The following is a 25,558-nucleotide window of genomic DNA, read 5'->3' as shown; positions in this document are numbered from 1 at the left end:
TAACTGACATATGGGAGGCTTAATACTCCATCAGATTAGAGTAGAAGTCACAAAAAACATTTTCCCATATGTAACAGAACGGTGATGATACATGATACATGTAAACTATATATAATACAACAATGGTCAGGAATAAAGAGTTGGATTTAAAATTTTCATTGCTGGAGAATTAAGTATTAGTTGGCTGAAGAACAAAGTGACTGAAGTCTTCTAAATTAAGAAAAAGCAAGAATGTTTTACTTAATGTAGAAGTTCTAAATATATACCTTACATATGTATTTACTACTTAAAGGAATACATATTTGCACCCATTAGGATGGCTTTGTCAAAAAACAGAAAACAAGTGCCAGCAGGGGTGTGAATAAATTGGCACCTTTGTGCACTGCTGATAGGAAGGTAAAATGGCACAGCCACTATGGAAAACCAGCACGGTAATACTTCAAAAAGTTAAACACAGAATTCCCATATGATCAGCAATTCCACTTCTGGGTATATACATAAAAGAAGTGAAAACAGGGATTCAAATGGCTATTTATACACTCATGTTCATGGAAACATTATTTATAATAGCCAAAAGATATAAGCAACCCAGAAATGTCCCCTGACAGATGAATGGATAAACAAAATGTGGTATAGACACACAATGGACTATTATTCAGCCTTAAAAAAGGAAGGAAGCTCTGAACATGCTACAACATGGATGAACCTTGAAGACACTATGTTAAGAATGTAGGATTCCACTTAAGTGAGGTATCAGAATAGTCAAATTCATAGAGACAAGTAGTAGAATATTAGTTGCACGAGGTCTGGGGGAATGGAGAATGGGAAGTATTTAATGGGTACAGAGTTTTAGTTGGGGGAAGTGAAAAAATTTTTGAGATTGATCGTGGTAATGCGATATTAATATACTAACTACCACAGAACTGTACACTTATATTTAGTTGGGTATATTTTACTACAATCAAAATACATGTAATTTCTTTATTCTTACTGTGAACATCAGAAAAGGAAATAAAAATAACTAACGCATTCACATAAAGTGCACATATGACTACTTTCCGAAGTCATGTCAAATTCTATTCTGTTAATTTTTTATGTAGAAACATGTCTAAATTTAGTTTTTAACCAAAAACACCATTTATTAGACCTACTCCCAATTAACACATCTGATTGTTCTTTCTGGTGCTACACTTTAATTCCTGAAAGTGCTAATGGCTAAACGGTAATCATTAATATTTAGAAGAGAAATCACAAAGTATGGCCATGTTAACAGTCAGGAAAAAAAAATCACTGAAATTATGTCTCTTTGCTCATCACTGGTTCTATAAAAATTAAGCAGATAGGGCCACCAATTTAGTCACAAAAATTTCCATACGCAAAATGAATCAGTTATTCAACTATTTCTAAGGATCATCAGTCTCAGAAGATAAATTTAAAAGCATTAATATAACTAACATTAAAAAAAAACCCACTTGACTATACTGTAACTTGGAGACTTTGAAGCCTAAAAACATATTAAGGATTCACTGAAAGTACATAAAGAATTGCAATACTTTTTTAGGGGGGTAAAGTCAGGACATCAAGATGACACGATGGAAGAAAACAAAAACCCAAGTACAAACATGAAGTTTGCCAAGAAATTATAAAAGCAGTGCAAAAGGCAAACTAAACAACAGTCCATGGTTAAAAAGAGTGAAAACTAGAAATAACAAGAAGAATAACATAAAGCAGACCTTACCCAAATAAATTAGGCCCACAGTCAAATTTACTTTGGGATAAAAATAAAACAAGCTAAGTGATTCTGGTACATTACTCTACTTTGTTTTAGGCTTTGCTTATTTTGCATGTAAAGAAAATTTGTATTTATTTTTACTGAAAATACCATGTTCACTGTATACACTGAATGTATATATTCCACAACTGTGTTTTCCTTTGAGAAATAAAGAAATTATACTAGTATGTTAGGAGTAACCTACTGAAATGTAAAAATAACTAAGTTTACATGAGCTAGCTATGTAATCAAATACAGTCATTTTTTAATTCATAAATTACCTTCTCAATGTTTTACTAAATTGCAATAATCAAGATTTATTAACAAAATTTAAAAATTTTCTTTTACAGTTTTAATACTAAAGTGAGGAAAACTGTACCTTAGCAGTGAAGACAGCCTGTCTTGCCTCAGGTATCATATAAAGTTGCTGAATAGTAGAAGCCAAGTAACAAGTAGCTCCAAGGTTAGTTAGGCCAACAAATCTACACTCAGCACGAACATCCTCATGGGGCCAGTAGTCCCATTTATAAGGCGCATGGGCTGCTGAAAAAAGAGGGAGGAAAAGATGCCCCCCAAACAAACTATTAAACATGTATTTTGCTTTTACTAACAGCCACTACTCTCCATTACTTTAGTTAATATACATAAAACATATATGATAAACTAATATAACACTGCATGTCAATAACACTCAAAAAAGAAATAAAATTAGTAAGAACACACAGAAAAACTAATTCATTCTCTAAAAATTCAAAAGACTGCCAATATTTGATTTTACTTGGCACTAAATTATTTAACCAAAAAATTCCAAAATATTTCAGATACCTATAAAAAGTCCTTTACATCTGTTTTAACAAATCAATGTTTACTTTTTTAACATCTTAGCAAGAATAGTTTATAATGTTAAAAGTATATGAATAGTGAATTCTTTCTATAGCGATGCCTTCCAAAATCTCTTTTCTGCTCATAAAATTTAGAAAGATTAAAAGGAAAAGAATGCTTACACTGCATGTGTTGTGCCATAACCCAGTTGTGTATTAGCCTGTAGTTCTCAACGGATCCCTTTACCATCTCTACTAACAAATCATAAGCAGCAGCTCTTGAAGAATGTGATTTGCACTTTGGCTGCTGTCTGTCTTTTAGACTAGGCAACAAAAACAGGAGGTTGAAGATATCTCTTAAAAATTCCTGGAAAAAAAAGGAAGGCCAAGTATATTATCTAAAATTACATATTAGTTATATTCTAAATATAATGAATACCTTACATAGAGTGAACTAGTCTACAGGACAATCTACAATTTACTAAAAGGCAATTTAAAAACTTAGAGCAGCATCATATACCATCATCTCAAAGTCTTCCCAATGTTCATTTCTCTTAAAAAAAAACAATGGGTAGGGATCAACTTTACTCTTCCTTACCTCTTGATAGCTAACAGGCTCATTCTTAATAGATTCCCATCTATAATGCTATTATTTTCCACTCCATTAAGTGACCAAAAGTTTTTGTTAAGGACTCCTATCTTGATTGCCTTTACTTCTGTTTCTCCTTATTTCACTCTCATAACATTAACAGCAGCAGTAGCAAAAGCACCAACTTACTCATAAAGAACAGTTAATGGTGCCAGATACTACTCAAAGGCCCCCATACAAAAGACAAAGAAGGCTAAGAACCTTGCCTGGAGTCACAGAGTTGGAAGAAGCCAGAGCCAGGATTTCAGACACCAAGCTCTCGATCCCAGTGAAGTTCAAACTGTTACCATCCTAGATGTATTTTTTCCTCTAAATTCGATCCGCCTGAGAAAGGGTCACCTTTCCTACCTGTTTCTTATTAATTGGTCCTTTGTTACTTTAGCAAAGATAGTTATTTCTCACATACCTCAAATACTACCATGATATATTGTTCTGGGGTATAAAACCAGCATTCTGGTGTACTGTGCAGAAAAGAGGTAATGTAGTTAAAGACTAACATTCTCTTACACTTAGAATGGCTGGATTCTAAGGTTGACCCCTGGCTGTCATGTGAAAATTTGAACAGTAAAGAGTTCGTTCCTCTGATACAAAACTTTTCCTAAGTGATAAAAGTGGCTCACAATGCCTGTTATATTTGGTTTATGCTGAATACCTGCTTTCCATCTGGGAGTCTGGAATTCCAGACACTGTGGTCAGTTACACAGGTACTATAAATGACAACCCCCATTTCACCCCACCTAAAACCCTGGCTTGAGTGAGGCTCAAGAGAGTTACCCTGATAGATGACACCTCACACGTGTTGTCACACTCATCGCTGGGGAAATTAAGCACATCATGTGCAATTCCAATAAGAGAGGACTCAAAAGCATGTACCTAGTTTCCACCAGATTTGGCTGGATGCTGTCTTTTTTGTCACTGACTTCATTTTGTATTATTTTGCTGTAACAAATCTTAGCCACTAGTAAAACTACATGCTCAGTCCTCTGAGCCCTTCCAGTCAATCACTGAACCTGGGGATGGTCTTTGGAACCTCTGACGCAGGTAACCAAATAAAGGACAATTTGAAATATTTTCCCATTAATGACATCTCACTATTGTCAAAGAAAGTACAAAGTCCTGATTTTGCAATGAAAAGTAAGTTTGGCTAAGAGATATGGAAAGTGAATACGGTCTACTTCATACAGCTGACAGACTGATAAGTCTGTCTTGCCTATCTTAGAATTCAGAGGTTAGATGACGTGTCTTAGAGATACAAGATAACACATTTACTTCAGCTAGAAATTGAAGTCAAACTAAAAAAAAAAAAAAAAAAAAAAAAAGGAACCGGCTAATAACCAGTTTAAAATGAAGTATCATGGGAGTACCTGGTTAACGTGGGGCCTGCTTAAGATTCTCTCCCTCTCCTTCTGCCCCTCCCCCACTCTAGAAAAATAAAAAATAAATAAAACGAACTATCTTTGCCCATCAGTTTAGAACCAGAAATTGAATGAGCTAAGTTTCCATAGCTCCAAAGCTTTGATAAAATATATTTAAAACCTATGATAAGATAAAAACACTTTATCAGAAATATCAGGTTGGTAAAAGCATAATGAAATGAACAATATTTAATTTTCCTTACTGAGTTTACCAGAAAAGCAGGTATCTCTAAGTAAAAGGATAACCTATATATTAATATGTCCATTTTTTAAAAAATTTACTTATTTGAGAAAGAATCTCAAGCAGACACCCCACTGAGCATGGAGTCTGACACAGGGCTCAATACCACGACTCTAAGATCATGACCTGAGCCGAAACCAAGAGTCAGACGCTCAACCAACTGAACTACCCAGGTGCCCCACAATATGTCCATTTGATAAATAATGGTAAAACCATTCTGGTATACTTCACAGAAAAAAGGATCTCAAACTGCTGAGAGAATACTAAAAATAGTTTCTGATAATAGATCAGTGTGATTTTTAATATGTAATTCAAAAGAAATTCAAAGATTAAAGAACACTGTTAAAATAAAATTTCCATTTCCACTGTAAACATGTGAACAAAGTTTACATTTCCATTATGTAAATAAAGTTTCCCAGAATCTACATTATAAAAATATAAAGTAGGATGAGAATTAATGAACACACATTCGACCTCATTAACAAGTAATATCCACCTATAAGTATATGAATTAATTTTAAAAGGCCCATCCTTCTTGTTAATACATTCATTTTCAACTAAATTTTGTTTTAATGTTTCATACTTCTCTGGCAAAACTTAAGGTATATTTGGACTTGCCTCTGGTTCTGCAGAAGAGTGCATGCCCTGGGTTGCAAGTCTCTGCTATTCGCAAATAAACCCATTTTTGCTGGTAAAATAACTGGCAGTTTTTTTTTTTAAGGTTAACACTACTTGGTGATCAGACATGGAATGCAAAGAAGACCCTCAACAACTCTGAGGCTGGTGAATAAAACATGCCAGTATCCACAGAGCCAACTGGGCTCACTGCTTTCTTGCTGACCTTCGAGTCTGAGGCTTTGAGTCTTTTTATTTATTTATTTATTTATTTATTTATTTATTTATTTGAGAGAGAGAATGAGAGAGAGAGAGCGCACATGAGAGGAGAGAGGGTCAGAGGGAGAAGCAGACTCCCTGCCGAGCAGGGAGCCCGATGCGGGACTCGATCCGGGAACTCCAGGATCATGACCTGAGCCGAAGGCAGTCGCTTAACCAACTGAGCCACCCAGGCGCCCCGAGGCTTTGAGTCTTTTAAGAAAAAGTCCCCTTTGGGAATTCTTCACCTCCTGCGAGGATGACTTACGAGACTTACATGACTTACTTGCCACCCAGCACATGAGAAGGAAATCTCTACAATCATATAAAGCAACAACCATGCTGAAACAACTTCGACCCAGATATAACAAAGAAAAGACTGTAAGTTTCAGAGAAAAATGAGACATCCTAAACCCATTCTGTTCTTACTAATCAAATTGCAAACAACAGACTCTATAAAAATATATCATGAATACAGTTCCTTCTATTTTTGAGACTGAAAAAATGTAAACAGAAAGCTTGACAAAATTATTGCTGTAGACTGCCAACTACTTTCAATGCTAGAAGACGGACTTTTGACATTTGATGAAGATACAAATTTCCCTCTATAAAATATGTTACTAAAAAGAGCTTTTACTTAAGTTTGCTGTGTATATGAAAAAAAGTATATTTATATTGCTTTGATTGCCCATATCCAAATAAATGTAATGTAATGATAATTAAATACAGAAGAAACTTTGGACAACACCATGAGGTCATAGTATTTTTATATTAATTATATTTTTTAATTAAATATTTTTTTCAGTTTTAACAAATTCCTGGAAATTATATTCTTTAAAAATACAGAGTTGATGGGGATTAAGGAGTGTACTTGTGTCGAGCAATAAATGAAACATGGAATTGCTGAATCACTATACTGTACACTTGAAAGTAATGTAACACTATGTTAACTAGAACTAAAATAAAAACTTAAAATTTAAAAAACAGAGTTAAAAAATCTAGAAATGTTTTAAAGTCTAAAAATCTGTGCGAGGACACCTACGTTTCCCAAAATTCTTTAAAGACTACGTGAGCAATATTTTAGTATATGTGCTGCCGAAGCGAGCACAAGACTATGTGAGCAATAAAGGTTTGAAGACTACTGTACTCTGCTGGCTCTTAATTTGTCACCAGGTATTTTGCTAATGCACATTCCTGACGTTATTTGACTGGATCAAACACTTTAAAGACTCCCTTTTTAAAACTACAAAAGTAATGCTTTTGTTTTACTGCATGGACATATAAAAATAATTTCCTGTGAACTCAAGAGATGACCTACCTTCTAGCTTCCCAAAGTTACCTCCTATACTTCTTCAAACTCAAGTCAAGCTGAACTAATCCCTGAACTTCCTACACATATCCAGTGGTTCCTATCACTTTATTTTTACTCGTATTCTTTTCTAGGACTTAAAATGTTTTACTCTTCTACTTCAAAAAATTTATCCTGGGGACGTCTGGGTGGCTCAGTCGGTATAAGTAAAATCTTAAAAAAAAAGAAAAAGAAAAACCAAAATCCCTTTATCCTGTATTATAAAAGCTATATCTTCTTCAAAGCCTTTCCTAATCATGTCAATGCTTTGTGATCCTCACATCCCTGATGGTATCCCTTTAATAGTCTTTTTTTTTTTTTTAACACTAATGGTAAATCCCGAGCAGCCATTATTTGTGAAGGTACATACAAATTTTGAATAAGGCAGGTTTCTCAATAATTACCTGCTGAAAAAAATGAACCATTAAATTGTCTGTTCTTAAAAAATACACAGTCAGTTCTTAAGAATCAGGATTGAGTCTTAATCATCAGTCTGTTCAGTATATATTTGTTGTTAGATACTATGCAATGTGGTAGAGATAAGAATGGGGTGCCTGGGTGGCTCAGTTGGTTAAGCGACTGCCTTCGGCTCAGGTCATGATCCTGGAGTCCCGGGATCGAGTCCCGCATCGGGCTCCCTGCTCAGCAGGGAGTCTGCTTCTCCCTCTGACTCTCTTCCCTCTCGTGCTCTCTGTCTCTCATTCTCTCTCTCTCAAATAAACAAATAAAATCTTTAAAAAAAAAAAAAAGAATGAGGTTTATATTTTTAAAAGGGAATTAGAAAAATGGAGGAAGAGGGCATGAAGAGGAAGGAAAGCAGTAGTACTAGTGGTGATGGTGGTGAAAGAGACCATTTTTAGCCTGCATACCCTAAAATATTTACTGTAAGGCTCTTTACAGAAAATGTTAACTGATTCCCGAACTAAAGTAAACTCTCAATGAAATTTTTAAGAATTCTTAAATAATAAAAGTCATTAAAGTAGAAAACTTATTTTAAATATAAATAAAACTTTTCTTAGTATTACACCAAACCAACTGCCTTAAACACCTACACTTGCATATCTAATTGACATTTCCTATTTAACATGTCCAAAATAGGCTTGATTCTGACACCCTCACTTCTCCCCAAAAATGATCTATCTAGAGATTTCCCCTTCTCAGTAAATGGAATTATCATTTAGTTTCTCAGGCTTAAAACTGAGGAGTCTTTCTCCTCTCCCACCTCACAATCCTATCCAAATTTAAGTCTGTGAGCTCTACCTTCTTCAATAAATATCCCAAATCCAAACACTTTTCACCATCACCCCTCTCCAGAACCACTGATTCCTAGCTAGATTCCCAACACATTTGCCTTCCCACTTCTCTACCTAGAGTCTAGATCAGAGAAAAGATAACACAAAAAAATGGTTTTCCAACACATGCAAAGAAGCTCAACCTTATTCATAATTACAAAAAGGAAAACTAGGAGAATGTTTTTCCCTGTTGGACTGGCAGAAATGAAATGTATGATATTATACTGGGTTGGTGAGAATATGACGAAATGGCACTCATCGACATACAGTGTAGGAGCAATAAATTGGCTCAGCATCCAGAGAAAGCAACATGGTTATAACGACCAAAGTCAAAAAGGTACAACCCTGTAAACCAGCAATTCTACTTCCAGAGTTTTTTCCTACAGATTTCCTAAGTGACAGATGTATAAACATCTTCACTACAATATCACTGTAAGAGTATAAGACAATTTTCATCTTTAAGAGCTGGATATATATGCATCTGCCTTTGGCTCAGGTCATGATCCCAGGGTCCCAGGATCGAGCCCCACGTTGGGCCCCCTGTTCAGTAGGGAGGCTGCTTCTCCCTTTCCCTCTGCTCCTTCCCCTGCTCATGCTCTCACTTGTTCACTCTCTCAAATAAATCGTAAAAAAAAAGGAAACAAAAGAAAAAACTAGCATGCTCCCAAAATATTCCTCTTGTTAGGGCGCCTGGGTGGCTCAGTTGGTTAAGCGACTGCCTTCGGCTCAGGTCATGATCCTGGAGTCCCGGGATCGAGTCCCGCATCGGGCTCCCTGCTCAGCAGGGAGTCTGCTTCTCCCTCTGACCCTCTTCCCTCTCGTGCTCTCTATCTCTCATTCTCTCTCTCTCAAATAAATAAAATCTTAAAAAAAAAAAAAAAAAGGGGGGGGGGGCGCGCCTGGGTGGCTCAGTTGGTTAAGTGTCTGCCTTCAGCTCAGGTCATGATCCCAGGGTCTTGGGATCAAGCCCTGCATCGGCCTCCTTGCTCAGTGGGGAGCCTGTTTCTCCTCTCCCCCTGCTTATGCTATCAAATGAATGAATAAAATCTTACAACATTAAAATACACACATACACACACACACACACAACTATGCAGTTGTTAAAAAGAATGAATTAACCTGATATAGCATATACTAATATGGAGACTCTCTAAGGTGGTGAAGAAAGCAAACCATAGAGCCATATGTTTAGGATTTTAACATCTGTAGCCAGTATTGCATAGTGGTTAGAAGGTCAGCTAAGTGAAGAGTATGAGTAACCTCAGTGAGGCAAGTTGCTTAACCTGTCTATGGCTTAATTTCATCATTTGTCAAAATGGGGTCTAATAACAACATCTACCTTTATAAGGGCTCAAAACTTTGCCTAAGATTATTATTTGTATAATAAACAAGACCCAAAAGAAAAAAAAACAAGTAGTCTTTAAGAAACAAGGATAAGCAGGGGCGCCTGGGTGGCTCAGTCGTTAAGCGTCTGCCTTCGGCTCAGGTCATGATCCCAGGATCCTGGGATCCAGCCCCACATCAGGCTCCCTGTTCCGCAGGAAGCCTGCTTCTCCCTCTCCCACTCCCCCTGCTTGTGTTCCCTCTCTTGCTGTGTCTCTCTCTGTCAAATAAATAAAAAATAAATAAATATAAAATAAATAAGCAAAAAACAAGAATTCTGGAAAAGAGGACAGAAAAAGAATATTAAATTCTTTTTAATATTTTCAAAATTCAGACTTTGACAAATGAGAAGAAAAATGACAAAAGATACACAGATTATAAACAGAAAATTCACAAGTTAACACAAATAGACAATACGTACATAAAAAGACACTCATCTTCAACAAAAACCAAAGACATAAAACTAAAGCAAAAGTGAGACTGGCAAAGACTTCACATGTAAGGCATGTCTCAGCTATCGCTATCACATGTGGGGATATCTGACAAACTCAGATATTAGAAACATTCTCGGGCGCCTGGGTGGCTCAGTCGGTTAAGCAACTGCCTTCGGCTCAGGTCATGATCCTGGAGTCCCGGGATCGAGTCCCACATCGGGCTCCCTGCTCGGCAGGGAGTCTGCTTCTCCCTCTGACCCTCTTCCCTCTCGTGCTCTCTGTCTCTCGTTCTCTCTCTCAAATAAATAAATAAAATCTTAAAAAAAAAAAAAATTCTCATACAGTGCAGCTGGGAGAATAAAAGGACAGAACCTTTTGTAAGCGAATATATTATGATTAAAATCAATCAAGTTTACTTTTAAGAACAGGAGTATATACTGGGACAGGGGTGCAAAGATGATGTTCCCTGCAGTTGCTTTTTTTTTTTTTTTTTTTACAACCAGTAACAACATAAATGTCAATAAAAATATTGCTTCCCTCCTTATGTATTTATTTTTTAAAATATATTTTTAGTGTATTCATTTTTTTAATAAAAAAAGATCACAAAATGGTATTTATGTAATACCAATGATATACTTGAGTATTTAATGTATCTACAGAAACTCCTGGAAGGTCATCCATCACCTAAGCATCATGGGAAATCAAACTATATGGGGATCTTCTCTTTGCACTATCTAAAAATTTCTTTTTTTACAATGATTTTCACATTACAATATGTTATCAAAGAAATCAATATATTTAGGGCGCCTGGGTGGCTCAGTTGGTTAAGCGACTGCCTTCAGCTCAGGTCATGATCCTGGAGTCCCGGGATCGAGTCCCACATCGGGCTCCCTGCTCGGCGGGGAGTCTGCTTCTCCCTCTGACCCTCTTCCCCCTCATGCTATCTCTCATTCTCTCTCTCAAATAAATAAATAAAATCTTAAAAAAAAAATCAATATATTTATATTTTAGAATAAAAGTTATAGACTGGCTTCTGTAACATAGTACTTCAACCAGCAAAACTAAATCAATCAAATTATTCCCAGTGAGTACAGGAAAAATTTAAAAATGACCTAGAAAAATAGCACAAAAAGGGGCTTTGTCAAATAGGGGAAGTAGTACAGATTTAAGATAGTTAAGACTGTCACCTTAAGTTTATCTCCAGAATCCCCAACTCTATGCCCTTGAGGATTATTTTCCATCCTTCTGGTTATTCCTGTGTTTCCTACCACAATTACTGACCTCAAGAAAACAACCCTCCAAACCAAAACTAACTCCCTCAATGCAGGCAATGACAAAAGTGCTAATGGCAGAGTAAATAATTTAATCTGAAGAGTAATTAGGAATTTATGGGTACAGAGTGCTTAGGTGTTACCAAATATTCACTGATTTCATGTCAAATGGGCTTCTAAAACACGAAAACAGTCAGACAGGTACTCTATGACTACTTATTAATTCTGCATAAATTATTAATTCAAAATATTCAACCCTACAGAAATTGTAGAGGTTGCCTTTCTATGTACAAGTCATAGGAATTAAAATTTTTTCTGCATATAAGCTTAGCATTAGTATTTCTAGGGTTCATTTTATTCAATGCTCTCTTTTCCTACCAATAACAAAGTTCTAGCAAGCTTTATGTTTGCATGTTTAAGAAAATTTAATGTACCCACATACAATGCAACAACAAAAAAAATTTCAATCATATTTCATTCAGACATTTAGATGTCTTAATACCTACCTGTCCTTCTCTGGAAAATTTAAAGGGTGGTTTGTGTTTAATAACACTCGTTGCAAGCCTTAGAAGTCCTGTAAGCCCATCATCTTCTACATTACCATCTTGATGATCAAGGATTTCCCTGCTACAAAAAAGAACACAAGCAAAACAAGATAGTTCACATACTTATGTCCTTTATGTTTCCTCAATGATAAAATTGTCAATTCCACATCAAATTTTACCTTCGAATACAGTCAGCCAAATGTCGTGCCAAAGCATCTAAGTCAAGGAGTGTGGTCTTAATACAAAGAGAAAATACAAAATTCAAAGTGTTTAGTAGGCAGAGATTACTAAAACAAAAAATATCCTTCCCCTGTAAGTAACAAGAATTTGGTTCTCCCAAATGCATTAACATACTAATTAAATTATAAATAATACTGCTAGTCTTTGACAGTTATAAACTCATCATTGACAGTCCTTTAAAAAAGAATCCATGGGGTAGTGCATGAGTGGCTCAGTCAGTTAAGCGTCTGCCTTCGGCTCAGGTCATGATCCTGGGGTCCTGGGATCGAGCTCCGCATTGGGCTCCCTGCTCAGCGGGGAGTCTGCCTCTCCCTCTGCCTCACTCCCTGGCTTTGCTCTCTCTTTCGCTCACTCTCTCCCAAATTAAGTAAATAAAATCTTAAAAAAAAACAATCCATGGAATGTCAGTAATAAATTATGATAGTCATAGTAATGTATGGAGGAGATACAAAGGTTTGTTGTTTTATTTTCTCTATAACAATTTTATTGAGATATAGTTCACATTACCAGTCAATTTGCCCACTAAGGTTTGTTTTTAACACCACCTTTAAACTAGGCTTTAAAAAATAAATTTAAGGGCCTCGGAGGGGCTGTCTGGTGGCTCAATGGTTAAGTTTACGACCCCTGGTTTCAGCTCAGGTCATAATCTCAGAGTTATGAGATTGAGCCCCGCATCTGCTCCGTGCTGCGTATGGAGCCTGCCTAAGATTCCCTCTCTATCTTTCCCTCTGCCCTTCTCCCCACCCGTGCCCACCTCACTGGTGCATGTGCTCTTGCTCTCAAAAAAATAAATAAATTTCAAGGTACAGTTCCAAAAAATTTAACTTTTCATTATAACTGAGCAACAAACTGAAACATTTCACAAAACTTAAGAGGATTCTCAAAGAAATTCATATCTCTAAGAAAAAATGATGTTGACTGGCAAGCAAGCAATATTAGATTCCTACCTTAAATGGGTAACCCAAGATTTAAAAAAAAAAAAAAAATCAATGTTTATCTGACATCAGTATTTCATGAATAATCAAGTAAAACACATTCAATATTTGTAACTATTTCTCAAATGAAAAGTACTTTAAGAATTCAATGTACACTGCTCCTTAAAAGTAGAAAGTACAAATACTATAGGATTTTTTAAACTGTAAAGTATATAAAATGCACTTGAATTAAAATACATTTTTTTAAGACTTTTTAAGTCATTTCTACACCCACTGTGGGGCTTGAATTTACAACCCCAAAATCAAGAGTTGCATGCTGTACTGACTGAGCCAGGCAGGCACCCTTAGATTAAAATACATTTAAAAAAGAAAAAATATTTTTTTTTAAAGAGAAAATATTTCCTAAATATCTAAATGTATCTTCTTAAAGTGTTTCTCATTTTTTGAGAACACTTAGATGCATTTCAGCTTACTCGGTTTATGAACGAGAAAAAACTTATGTGGCAAGTTTGTCTTCGAAATTAACTTATTTTAAACATCTATTTGAAACTATTTGTCTAAGAAAATTAGTAGATCAGTAAGTTAATGGTTTCTTAAGCTTAAAATAAATTCTATTTGAATTGCAATTTTATTTTACATATCCAAAACTCCAAACCCATATGCTATTACAAAACTTTGTATATTTACATTTAAAGCCCAAATTTCACATTCCAAGTAACATTTTATATCTACAAATCTTACTCAGAAGAAACAGGAAATTACTTATAGGTACCAGATGAAGACATTTCAACAAAGGTCAAAGTAAAAAGAAGAAAGGAATTTAGAGCAAAACAAAAGGTCCAACTACAGTAAAATAATTATGGCATTTTCAACCCTTATAGAATGATAAAAAATGCCCTTAAAAATAAGGGCTTATATAAAGTCATAAACATACATGAGCATGATCCATCCACCATCATACAAGTTAATGTATCATTTTCTGAACATACCTGACTAGCATCCTTTATATGTATGTTGTCCACTAATTTGCACAACAACCAAAAATACTCTTTACATCCAGGTTTTAACATTGGTTCTTCTTCATAATCATCTATCTATAAAAAAAAAATTTAATTTTGTGAAAACATTTTAAAAAGGGGAATAACTTAAAATTACAATACATTTAAGAAACTACAGACCTTATGAAAAAATTAAATCCCTATACAAACAGTATTCAAAATTTAACAAAAAAATGGGAAGAACACTTCTAGCTTCTATAAAAGTAGAATAACTAGGCCCATAAGTGAATAGTATAAAGTATTACCCTCAAATTTCTTATAACCCACTCAGAAAAGTCATTACATGAGTAACATACAATGCTAAATAACGTGAAACGAAGAATTCAATGAAAATGTGTGTCAACAAAAGAAACCTATAGAATGTAAGTATATATAAATCTACCCAAATGCAATGGTCTATTATAGTTTTGAAATCCAAAACATAAAAAACACATTACATATCTTACATACTTGATGACAGGTAAACATGGAGGAGGAAAAAGTAAATCCTACAATGCATCATATATCTGGGATTAGTAGAATTTACTTAATGAGCTCTGAATTTATTATGTGGTAGAAGGCTTTTTTACAAGGTATACACTGGAGCAGGAAAGGAAATTCAAAATTCAGAATATCATAAAGATTAAAAAAAATCTGTGTGACTGAATGAGAAGAAAGCTACACTTACGATGTTTTTATCATTCAATTTTAGTAAGAACAAATGCTATTTCCAAAACTCCATTCCTAGGTGTAACATGGACACAATGTGTCCACAATGCTGTCACTTTAAGAACTGTATTAACTATTCTCTTGGTAAAACTACATACAGTAAACAAGTACTCAAAATTACTGCAAGTATGTAATACAATGATAAAAACCTGGGGCAAAGAAAATTGCAGAAATAGAAACTGCTCCTAAACACAGTAAAATCTTACCCTAATAGGTTTGAGTGCTTGAGCATCAGGAAGAAATTTCAACAACGTTGAAGCAGCCAATAGCAGAAAAGAGCGATTGATTGAGTCTCCTCCATCCAGCCCTGACAGAGATAACTTATAAAGACCATTGCAAGACTCATGACGGACCGCAGTCTGTATGAAAAAGCAAGTTCCAAAGATAGTGAGTTAAGTATTAAAAAGTTAAAATCAATGTCAGTAGAAATAACATGTTACACAGTTTCTTTAGTAATATTTTTTTAAATGCAATGTTCTGATCATATACTCATGCACGTAAATCTGATCAAATAAAGTACCCCCAAAGTACACAGTACTATGTAGAAACATGTTAGAAATTCCCAAATATGGACATGAAGAAAACCAAATAAATATAACAATAACAACAAATACAAAAGGGACAAAGGAGAGGATATTAATAATAATTTACTTACAAAACTAAATAAGAGGATAAAATATTTTCAGAACAAGAAGCAATTTAGACAGTACTTATACCAAAACATTTTACAGTTTCTACAGGACTTGCCCAAATGTCACAATCATTACCTGTGACACAGCCAGAACAAGAATACATATGCATTCAACTGAGAGCTTAAATGTACTAAGATAATGCTGCCTAAAAAAGATGTAACTATTTTAACTATTGTGGGTAAATGTTTTAGCAAGAGTATGACTGACTTTAGTGTTGACATTGGAACAAAAATATATTTGACTTATCTCTTGTGTCTAAGGATACACTCTAATAGAAAAAGGAAAAGAAGCTTCCTCTAAAATATAAATTACCAAAATAAACACTCTGGCCCTTCTCAGAAAAAAATTTTCAAAACTCCAAAACAAAATAATCATGGTTTTATTTCAGAGAAAGAAAAATATGAATGCTCTAGACTATTTAATATTCACAATTTTTTGCATTTTTATTTAAATACAATTAACATATAGTATTAGTTTCAGAGGGAGAGTTCAGTAATTCATCAGTGGCATATAACACCCAGTGCTCATTACATCACATGCCCTCCTTAATGCCCATCCTCCCCAGTTATCTATCCCCCAACTCCCCTCCCCTCCAGCAACCCTCAATTTGTTTCCTATGGTTAAAGCCTCTTAACATTCACATTTAAGTGTACAAAGTTCAAAACACTGTACATCTGAAATTGTTTAATAAGTACATTCCAGGTAATGGGATATATTTATGGAATCGTTTCCATTAGCTTTTTTTATTATCAATGCAAATACTGTAAAAAAAATATGAAGAATAATAGTACTGATTTTCAATCTTTATCTTACCTCAGGAATAAGGAGAGTCAATTTCTTTAACCAGTCTTGTAAATGGTCACTATCAGCAAGGCTAGATTTCACTAAAGAACAGCAATGTGCCCAACTCACCAAGAGCCACATTGAATAATGTGAAACTAAAGAGAAATTAGAAAAAAGTATGACTATAAGACTTGTGCTGTAAAGAAAACACAATATTCATTATTAAATATTATCTAATTATGCAAATCTCTATTAAAAATTAACTTTGTGGAACCCTTACTTACCTTCATGCCTAGACCTGTGATCGGACTGAGCTTTCAAAACTCTGAAAAGTAAAAAAAAAAAAAATCCACCACCACTAATTAATTTTAGCAATAAAATATTAATGACTCAATTTATTACCACATATCCTTTAAAGTTTACACAATGTACTCTCCACAAAAAGAGAATAAATTTTAAGAAAAATGTTTCCTATGGTCTTTATCTTTTAAAGAAACACTGGTAAAATATTACAAACCACTCCATTTGACTGTTCAGATTTAACAAACAATATCTGAGTGAATACAGTATTGACTGAAATAAGTGAACTCTCAAGGAGTGCTCATGATGGGTGAGCTGGGTGGCTCAGTCAGTTAAGCATCCAACTGGTTTCAGCTCAGGTCCTGATCTCAGGGTCATGCGATTGAGCCCCCCACATCGGGCTCTGTACTCAGTGTGGAGTCTGCTTGTCCCTCTCCCTCTCCTCCCTGTTTGCTCATGTTCACACTCTCTCTCTCCCACTTTCTCTCACATCAATAAATAAAATCTCATAAAAAAAAGATTTAGTTACTAAAGAGATGTGTATTACAGACAAAGGTTATAATGGTTTAGATTCTAAATCTCAGACTTCTAATTTTAAAAATAAAATCATACACTGACACACAATGCCCTTCCTTTAATACTGTTAATGCCAGTTTCTATCAGAAATGGTTAAAAGCAAATTACTAAAAAGTAGAGAAAACTAATTTAATTCTGTATTATTTTACATCCATTTTTCTCCACACATTTAGTTACTTCAGTGGAAAATGTATTACTTCAATTTAAAGAAAAGTATTAAAAACTTCCATTTTAACAAAACCAATAAATGGGGATTATCTGTCTTACAAATAAATTGTTTAAAAAAAGAAAAGCACTGATCTCTAGCATCCTCACTTTGTTAAACACCTTTCAAAGTCTCAAAAAGCAAGATTCATCCACATTATTGATTTAAAGTAAAAAGTACTGGGGCACCTGGGTGGTGCAATCAGTTAAGCATCCCACTCTTGGTTTCAGCTCAGGTTGTGATCCCAGGGTAGTGAGATTGAACCTTGCCTCCGGGCTCTGTCCTCAGCATGCAGTCTGCTTAAGATTCTCTTTCCCTCTCCTTCCCCACTCCCTACGCTCATTCGCATGCTTTCTCTCTCTCTCTCGCAAATAAATCTTTAAAAAAATAAAAGTAAAAATTTAGTACTAAGAAGTTAAAACTTATAAATCACATACGTGTCCATATTTCATTTCAGTTATTATCATACTGGTATAACCAACTTTACCAACGACCTACCCATCTACCTTTTAAATATGTAGCATTAGAAGATTTTTGATGGGGCACCTGGGGGCTCAGTTAGGTTAAGCATCTGCCTTCCACTTGGGTCATGACCCTAGAGTCCTGGGATCAAGCCCTGCCTCGGGCTCCCTGCTCAGCTGGGAGTCTGCTTCTCCCTCTGCCCCACCCCTCAGCTCCTGCTCGTGTGCGTATGCATGCGCACGCACGTGCTCTCTCAAATACGTAAATAATCTTTAAAAAGAAAAAATTTCTTGATAACACAGGCAAAAAGTATCCTCAAGCTGCCTTAATTGATATAAACCTGGCACCCTATGAATCAAGGTGGGGGCCTAAGGAAAAGATAACAGGGCATGAACAGGCACACAGGTGAAAACAGGAATGGGGGGGCAGGAGGAGGGGGCTCACATTACAAAGATGGTAAAAAGTTCCTGAAGAATGGAACTAGTAGAATGAAAAACAAGAATTGCCACAGAATGAACCAGCTTGAACAGCAGTAGCTGGTATCAAACCTGCACATTTTTTTTTCCTTGTGTGAGGTTAACAAAGTCAAGTGAATGTATCTTGATTCACAAGAAATAAAAGCAAACTAAAACAGTTACTGAATGGCCTTGTTAATTCAAATATATCATGGCATGTGGGATAGTACAGTGTGGGTTAGTGAGGACATAGAGGAAAAGTTAAGAATTATTTAACTGGAGAGTTAATTGGTGGTTGGGGTATAAAATGTATTTTATCATACAAATCAAAGGCATGTTTACAGTACTTTCTTCATTTCCACACGTTGTCCATTCCTAAGTTTTACAAATAATGAAATAAGGTGCTGGCACTAAAAATACCATAGTGAGAAAAATGAGATATCGTTCATATAGAACTTAGAGTCTAGTGGGGTAAAGCAGATATTGATCAAATAATGAATGTGAATTCAACTGAGACAGAGACAAAAGAAAGGTAAATTATAAAATAAATAATCTTAAAATAATCATGCTATTTATATGCAACCACTGCCTATGAAGGTGACTTTTAAAAGCATCTAAAAACAGCTATTAGCTATTAGCCACAAATAAGGTCAAGCACTTTCAAACGTGTTTACATTAGCTTTATAAATCACTTAAGTATAATGGCAAATTTCAGCCCAACAGGAACACCTACAGAATACACAGAAATTAATTTTACACACTTTAACATAACTTATGTGATTATTTAAGGCATATGGTCATATGTATCAGTCAGCAATTATCACACCTGAATTTCGGTATCAAAATTTCATACATTTTTTTAATCTCTACTGTAGCCCAAATAAATGGGATTATTACATGCTCAAACTATATTCATATACACATATTTCCAGCTCTGTCCACTAAGGGCCTAGAAGCAAGGAAACCTCAGTAGCAATGAGTCCACCAAGAGCCCATATTTTTGGAAGTTTCCCACCACATAACTAGGGCTTCTTAAAGAAATGGATGATTCCAGGACTAAGGTAAGGAAACTACATGCCTTGAAGATCTTACAGTGACAGGAAAAATAAAAAAGGACTCCTCTCTTCCACCACAAATAGTAAGGATTTGTCAAAAGGACACATGAGCAAGCTTGAGGAGGCCAACTCAGGTATAATTTGAGTATAGTGAATAGTAATTAATAGTCATGAACTACAACAAATGGAGTGGAAAAAAAAAATCCACATAATTCAAACTGATACTAACTAAAAGGGAGGAAGAGAAAGCTCTTCCTCATAATAGAATGTCAACCAATAAACATAAAAGGAATGGTTAAGAGTCAGAAAATCAATACTTTACAAATATATCCTAATGTTTAATTCAGACAAGAATCATCAGAGAATGCTAAAAATCAATGAGCCAAAGTTTTATGAGGAGCAGCTTCCCATGGGTCACTTTTAAATAGGAAAAATCAGCAACGTTACTGTAGAGAAACCTGCAGGAAACCACATAAACTAATAAAAATTATTATCACTAATAATGGGACCAATTGACATCAGCAGGATGTACTGGGAAAGACACATTATTCATGGAGTACTCCTGCTAAAAATACATCATCTATATTTAATCATGAAGAACAATCAAAATTGCTAGAATCAGAAAAACTAAACTGAAAGATGCTTTATAAAAGAACTGGCCTGGGGGCGCCTGGGTGGCTCAGTCGTTAAGCGGCTGCCTTGGGCTCAGGTCATGATCCCAGGGTCCTGGGATGGAGCCCCACACTGGGCTCCTTGCTCAGCGGGAAGCCTGCTTCTCCCTCTCCCACTCTCCCTGCTTGTGTTCCCTCTCTCACTGTCTCTCTCTGTCAAATAAATAAATAAAATCTTTAAAAAAAAATAAAAATAAAAGAACTGGCCTGAAGTACTCAGAAATGTCAGTATCATGAGAGAAAGGCTAACAAAATATCCCTGATAAAAGGAAATGGAAGAAATAACAACTAAATGAAGTACACGATCCTGGATCAGGAAAAAAAAGTATTATAAAGACTATCAATGGGAGAATGAGTGTGAACTGTACATTGAATAACACTATCAGAGCAATGTTAAACTTTCTATATTTTACTCAAATTATTAAGAAAATGTCCTGGTATTGAAGTATTATTGGTAAATGGTCATGATATCTGAAACTTACTCTCACAAAATTCAGGAAGATATGCAAATAAATGTGTGCACACAAACACACAGAAAATGCACACTCATGATTATGCAGTAAAATTGGCAAAATGTTGATAATACACAAATGAAGATGAACAGTATGAGTTAAGATACCCTAACAATTTTTCTGCTAGCCTTTAAATTTTTTCAAAATGACGTTTCCAAGCATTATATTCCTGGTACAAATACATACAAAAATTATGTAAAAACTTCATACCTAGGAGCCAGATTATCATATGTATAAGCAACAGACATAAGTCGCTGAATCAAACTGGTTCCTTGGACAAGAACAAGAAATACCTTTAAAACAAAAACATTAAAAATTTAAATACACTCAAACATAGAAATGCACTTTTAACCCAAGATTCCAAATTACTTTTTTATCTATAACAAGATAAGGAGTATTATATATTGTAAAAATCCCAATATTAGAAAACCAGAATTTTATAACCAAACTTAAGAATAGCAACTAAAAAAAAAAAAGAAAATTTACAAATATAGAAGCAAAACTATTCTTCGTATCTGATCCATAAATTCTTTATGGGTGAAAAAATATATTACACATGTCAATGGTTCATTGGGGTGATCAAGAATTAAACATTTTTTGCTTCTGACATAAGGGGAAAAAAGCCAACCAGTGGCAGATATCTCAACCATCCTGAAATAGAGAAAAAAATGAATACAGGGCACAGATTCTAGATTAAAAATCCTGAGGTTCAAAATTTAGTTTGCAACCTTTCAAGGTGCATGATGTTAATACGTATTTGATTTTTAGGTTCTAGTTCTTCTATATAGCTGGAATTCTTTATGTTCTATATAGTTCTATATAATAGGAGAAATAATTTGCTAATTTAAGTAAATAAAGAATTACAGACTCCCTTCTGTAGATCAGAACCCTACTGGGTACTTATGTTATAAGCACTATTCCCATCCTGGAGATGTGAGTCCAGTATAGCAGATAACACAGTAAGAACTGTAACACAGGTAACAGCATGTGCCACATGAGCAGAAGAAGAGAGCAGCAACTATACCTATCCCTGGTGAAATCAGGACAGCTTCAAGGAAAGCCGTTTAGGATGGAAATTTTAAAGTCTGACTTGAAATTTCAACCTTTTGAAAGGGCTTTAAGGGGAACAAATGAAATAATGCATGACAGTAAATTACGAAAAAAAAAAAACAAACTAGTGTTCTTCCTCACTATCTACAGAATATCAGAACTGGGTAACTGTGTCTCTAGAATTCATATAAGAAAAATTTTTGCTCCCCAAAAGCTTAACATACTAAATTCTGATTATGATCAACTAATGGGAAAATATATATAGTAAGCACCTTTTCTAAACTATAAAAACATAACACCAGCATATGCAATGAAAAGAATCTAATAAGATAATACACAAAACTATCAATGGTAAGCACCTATGACTGGGAGGGAAGGCTCACCTGTATATTGTGAATTATTGTCAATAATCATGTACTTGCATACATTTAAAAAAAAAACTTTTAAAAACTTATGTGTGCATGTATTTTATGTGTTATATTTGTACTATTAAAATCTCAAGAGGAAATAACTAATTAAGGTCAAAAGCTTTGAAGTAATTTAATGAGTTAACAGAAAAGAACACAATCAATTTGAGTTTTTAAATTATAACCTGGGAAGACTATTCTGGAAAATAAATAATGGAAACATTACAGCAATGCAAGGTTAAAGTAAGGAGTTGACAATATGCAACACTGTAGAACACATGTAGATTACACTGTAGTCCCCACAGTTCTATTTTACTTGTATTAGCTATAAATGATTTAGAATCCTAGGAGAGGTCACTTGTCCCACTTAATCTCCCAAAATTCTGAAAGGGAAATAGCCTTCAGGTTTCAATTTTCACCAGTAGTTTCCAACATATGTTTCACTACAATACTTCTCTATCAGAAACAACTCATTACTCTGCTGTTTCTTGGGCAGCTATGAGGTAAGGTGCTATTCTCAAAAGGTTACAAATGAGTAAGAGATCTCACTAAAAACTTGTCTTTATCTCTCCCCACTTCCCAGTTCAGTGATGGAGCCATTCAAAGGGCAAATATTTGATCACATGAACCACTGACAGAATTCTAATTATACTGCTAGATGTGCTTGTTATTGTACCATTTTTGTTTAGTTCTAAATCTACCATTCTATAGACTTGCTTTGTGATTCTAGGGCTGGGACATCACAAACTAAATTCCTCCCTTGCCAACTGGTTTCCTATGAGGTTCTGTCAACCTGTAACAGAGACTACTTCCTTACTTTTTCTGTCAGCATTGTACTATAAGTACTCAACCCAGGGGAAGCCATTATTATTTCAGAAATAATAGCAGAGCCCCTTCCTCAGAGGCCTAAACCCCAGGTCAACAAGATCCTTCCTTATAACCTCCTCATTTCTGATATCCCCAACTTTTTTCCACTTGTTCCACAAACACTAGGGCTGGTGAATGGTTACCTGTCTGGATTACCTCAACATTTTCTTTTTGTATGTTTAGCCCCCAATCCAGACATGTGAAACCAATTCTTTATTTTAATCTCCTCTGTTGAAATACCTGGAGTGGTTTGTTTCCCTAAATGGACCCTCATGAATTTAGTATATAAATTACTGGGTATAAAATGATTAACTAAATCCTACAGCTGGAGAACATTAGAATGGCATACAATTCACTCCTGCAATTTGGATAATGAACTGAAAAATATTACTATTTCATAATTATTACTATTGGATTAAAAATGAAGATATCACTTCAGTTGTTAGGTCATACTGTAATCTAGGATCGCATTTCTAATGCATTAATGTATTTTTAACTTTGTAAAACACAAATAGAATTCATTACTACAATTTAATGGTAACTTCTGTACTTTACCTCTGTTAATCTTGGTATATGAAGACCCTTGGCATGATCACCAGCAGCCTTTCTTGATTTACCAGGCCAAGTTCTTTTCCTATGGCTTTCTGCTATACCAGACCAGGCAAAGACATCATGATAAGCTAAATCCAAATCGGATGGATCTACTGCAAACTGGCATATTAACTTCAGCAAGCAAGCAAGACAGTCTAGCTGCCACTGTGGATAAGAAGAAAATGTCATTTCCCTATTTTAGTTAATTTAACATGGCCACTATACAACCTGAAATTGAAAGCCAGAAAGTAAAAATAATTATAGCTAGTACTTTATCCACGTGCTAAAGAAATTTTACTACTCATGTACTATGTGGAGTAACAATCCAATCTTATAAAAATGACAAAAAAAATCTAGGTACGTAAAGAAATAACATCATACAAATGTCAGATACAGGATTTTTAAAAAATATACTGCTCAGAATGTACCATATTTTTTAAAAATTAGTAAAATGTGGAGTGCCTGGGAAGCTCAGATGGTTAAATGTCTGCCTTCAGCTCAGGTCACGATCCCAGGGCCCTGGGATCAAGCCCCACATTGGGCTCCCTGCTTGGCAGGGAGCCTGCTTCTCCCTCTCCCTCTACTGTTCCCCCTGCTTGTGCTCTCTCGCTCCCTCTGTCAAATAAATAAAATCTTTTAAATAAATAGATAAAATGTAAACAAAGATATAATTTACCTACCCCCAAAATGAATTAAGAGAAAAAGTATTTTGTTTCTCAATGCAAGTGGCATATAACCAATATTCTGGAGCCAAAGAATTCTCAAGAATTCTAAAAAAATAACTGAAAATTTTGCATTTTACGTAAGTACATTTAAATAAAAGAAATATTTGGTAAAATATTATTTAGTATGAAAATTTCATTTCTGATTTAAAGCTCTACTTTAAAATTTTAAAAACATGTCCTTTGGGGCTCCTGGGTGTTTCAGTCGTTAAACGCCTGCTTTCGGCTTAGGTCATGATCCCAGGGTCCTGGGATCAAGCCCCACATTGGGCTCCCAGCTCAGTGGGAAGCCTGCTTCTCCCTCTCCCACTCCCCCTGCTTGTGTTCCCTCTCTTGCTGTGTCTCACTCTGTCAAATAAATAAAATCTTCAAAAAAAAAAAATATAAACACTTCCTTTAAGTAAATTAATATCATTTATGTGCAAGGTAAGAATTTCATACTATTCTCTTCCTATCTTTCTAATCCCACTGCCAAGTTGTATAGCTATACCAATATACCAGGGAAGGGGATTCAGCAATACTACAACCTAAGAACAGTCCTTTCTACAAATGGTGTTAGAAAAGTGAATAGCCATATTAAAAAAATAAATAAATGAAATAACCCCTCAACCTCACTCTACATATACAAAAAATAACTTAAAATGCATCACAGAACTAAATGTAAATGATAACTATAAAACTTATAGAAGAAAAAACAGGAGAAAATCCTTGTGGACTTCACCCCACATTGGGCTCCATGCTCCACGGAAGCCTGCTTTTCCCTCTCCCACTCCCCCTACTTGTGTTCCCTCTCTTGCTGTTCTCTGTCAAATAAATAAAATCTTAAAAAAAATTTTTTTTAAACTTCTCTGCTTAAAAGACACTGTCAAAATAATGAAAAAGTCAGCCACAGATTAAGTGCAAATATTCCCATACACACCTAGCAGAAAAATTTGTCCAAACTAAGAAAAAAAAAAAAGACCTCTTTACTAAGATCAGAAAGGAAAGAAAAGGGGGAATGGGGGGGGGGGAAGGCAAGATATGGACAGACATTTCATGAAAGGAAAAAAAAAAACTGTGGTCAATGTGAAACTTATGAGATGCAGTGAAAAGAAGAATGGAGGACTATAAACACATTAAAAATAAAAAGGTCTCAAATCAACAATCTAACTTTCCAACTTAAGAACTAGAAAAAGAACAAACTAAACCCAAAACTAGATGAAAGAAGGAAATAATAAAGAACAGAG

At 34.9% G+C, this 25,558-nt stretch overlaps 1 protein-coding gene across 9 annotated transcripts in view; it reads right to left on the bottom strand.

The window, feature by feature from the left end:
• The window catches only part of USP34 (ubiquitin specific peptidase 34), a 267,250-nt gene that overhangs the window by 63,387 nt on the left and 178,305 nt on the right, over positions 1–25,558 (bottom strand). For all 9 annotated transcript variants that reach the window (XR_003524622.1, XM_027621741.1, XM_027621744.1 and 6 more), the window contains 10 exons: positions 23,575–23,775; positions 20,906–20,988; positions 16,744–16,784; positions 16,490–16,614; positions 15,191–15,343; positions 14,208–14,312; positions 12,223–12,278; positions 12,005–12,125; positions 2,776–2,959; positions 2,151–2,311 (listed from right to left, as the gene is read on the bottom strand). Coding sequence is in view for 8 of the 9 variants with exons in the window: in XM_027621741.1 (XP_027477542.1) it covers positions 2,151–2,311; positions 2,776–2,959; positions 12,005–12,125; positions 12,223–12,278; positions 14,208–14,312; positions 15,191–15,343; positions 16,490–16,614; positions 16,744–16,784; positions 20,906–20,988; positions 23,575–23,775 (1,230 nt within the window). In the remaining variant the exon portion in view is untranslated. The remainder of the gene's footprint in view (positions 1–2,150; positions 2,312–2,775; positions 2,960–12,004; positions 12,126–12,222; positions 12,279–14,207; positions 14,313–15,190; positions 15,344–16,489; positions 16,615–16,743; positions 16,785–20,905; positions 20,989–23,574; positions 23,776–25,558) is intronic.

The sequence above is a fragment of the Zalophus californianus genome, chromosome 8, assembly GCF_009762305.2.
Source record: "Zalophus californianus isolate mZalCal1 chromosome 8, mZalCal1.pri.v2, whole genome shotgun sequence".
NCBI classification, from domain to species: domain Eukaryota; kingdom Metazoa; phylum Chordata; class Mammalia; order Carnivora; family Otariidae; genus Zalophus; species Zalophus californianus.
This window is presented reverse-complemented; position numbering and strand designations above follow the sequence as displayed.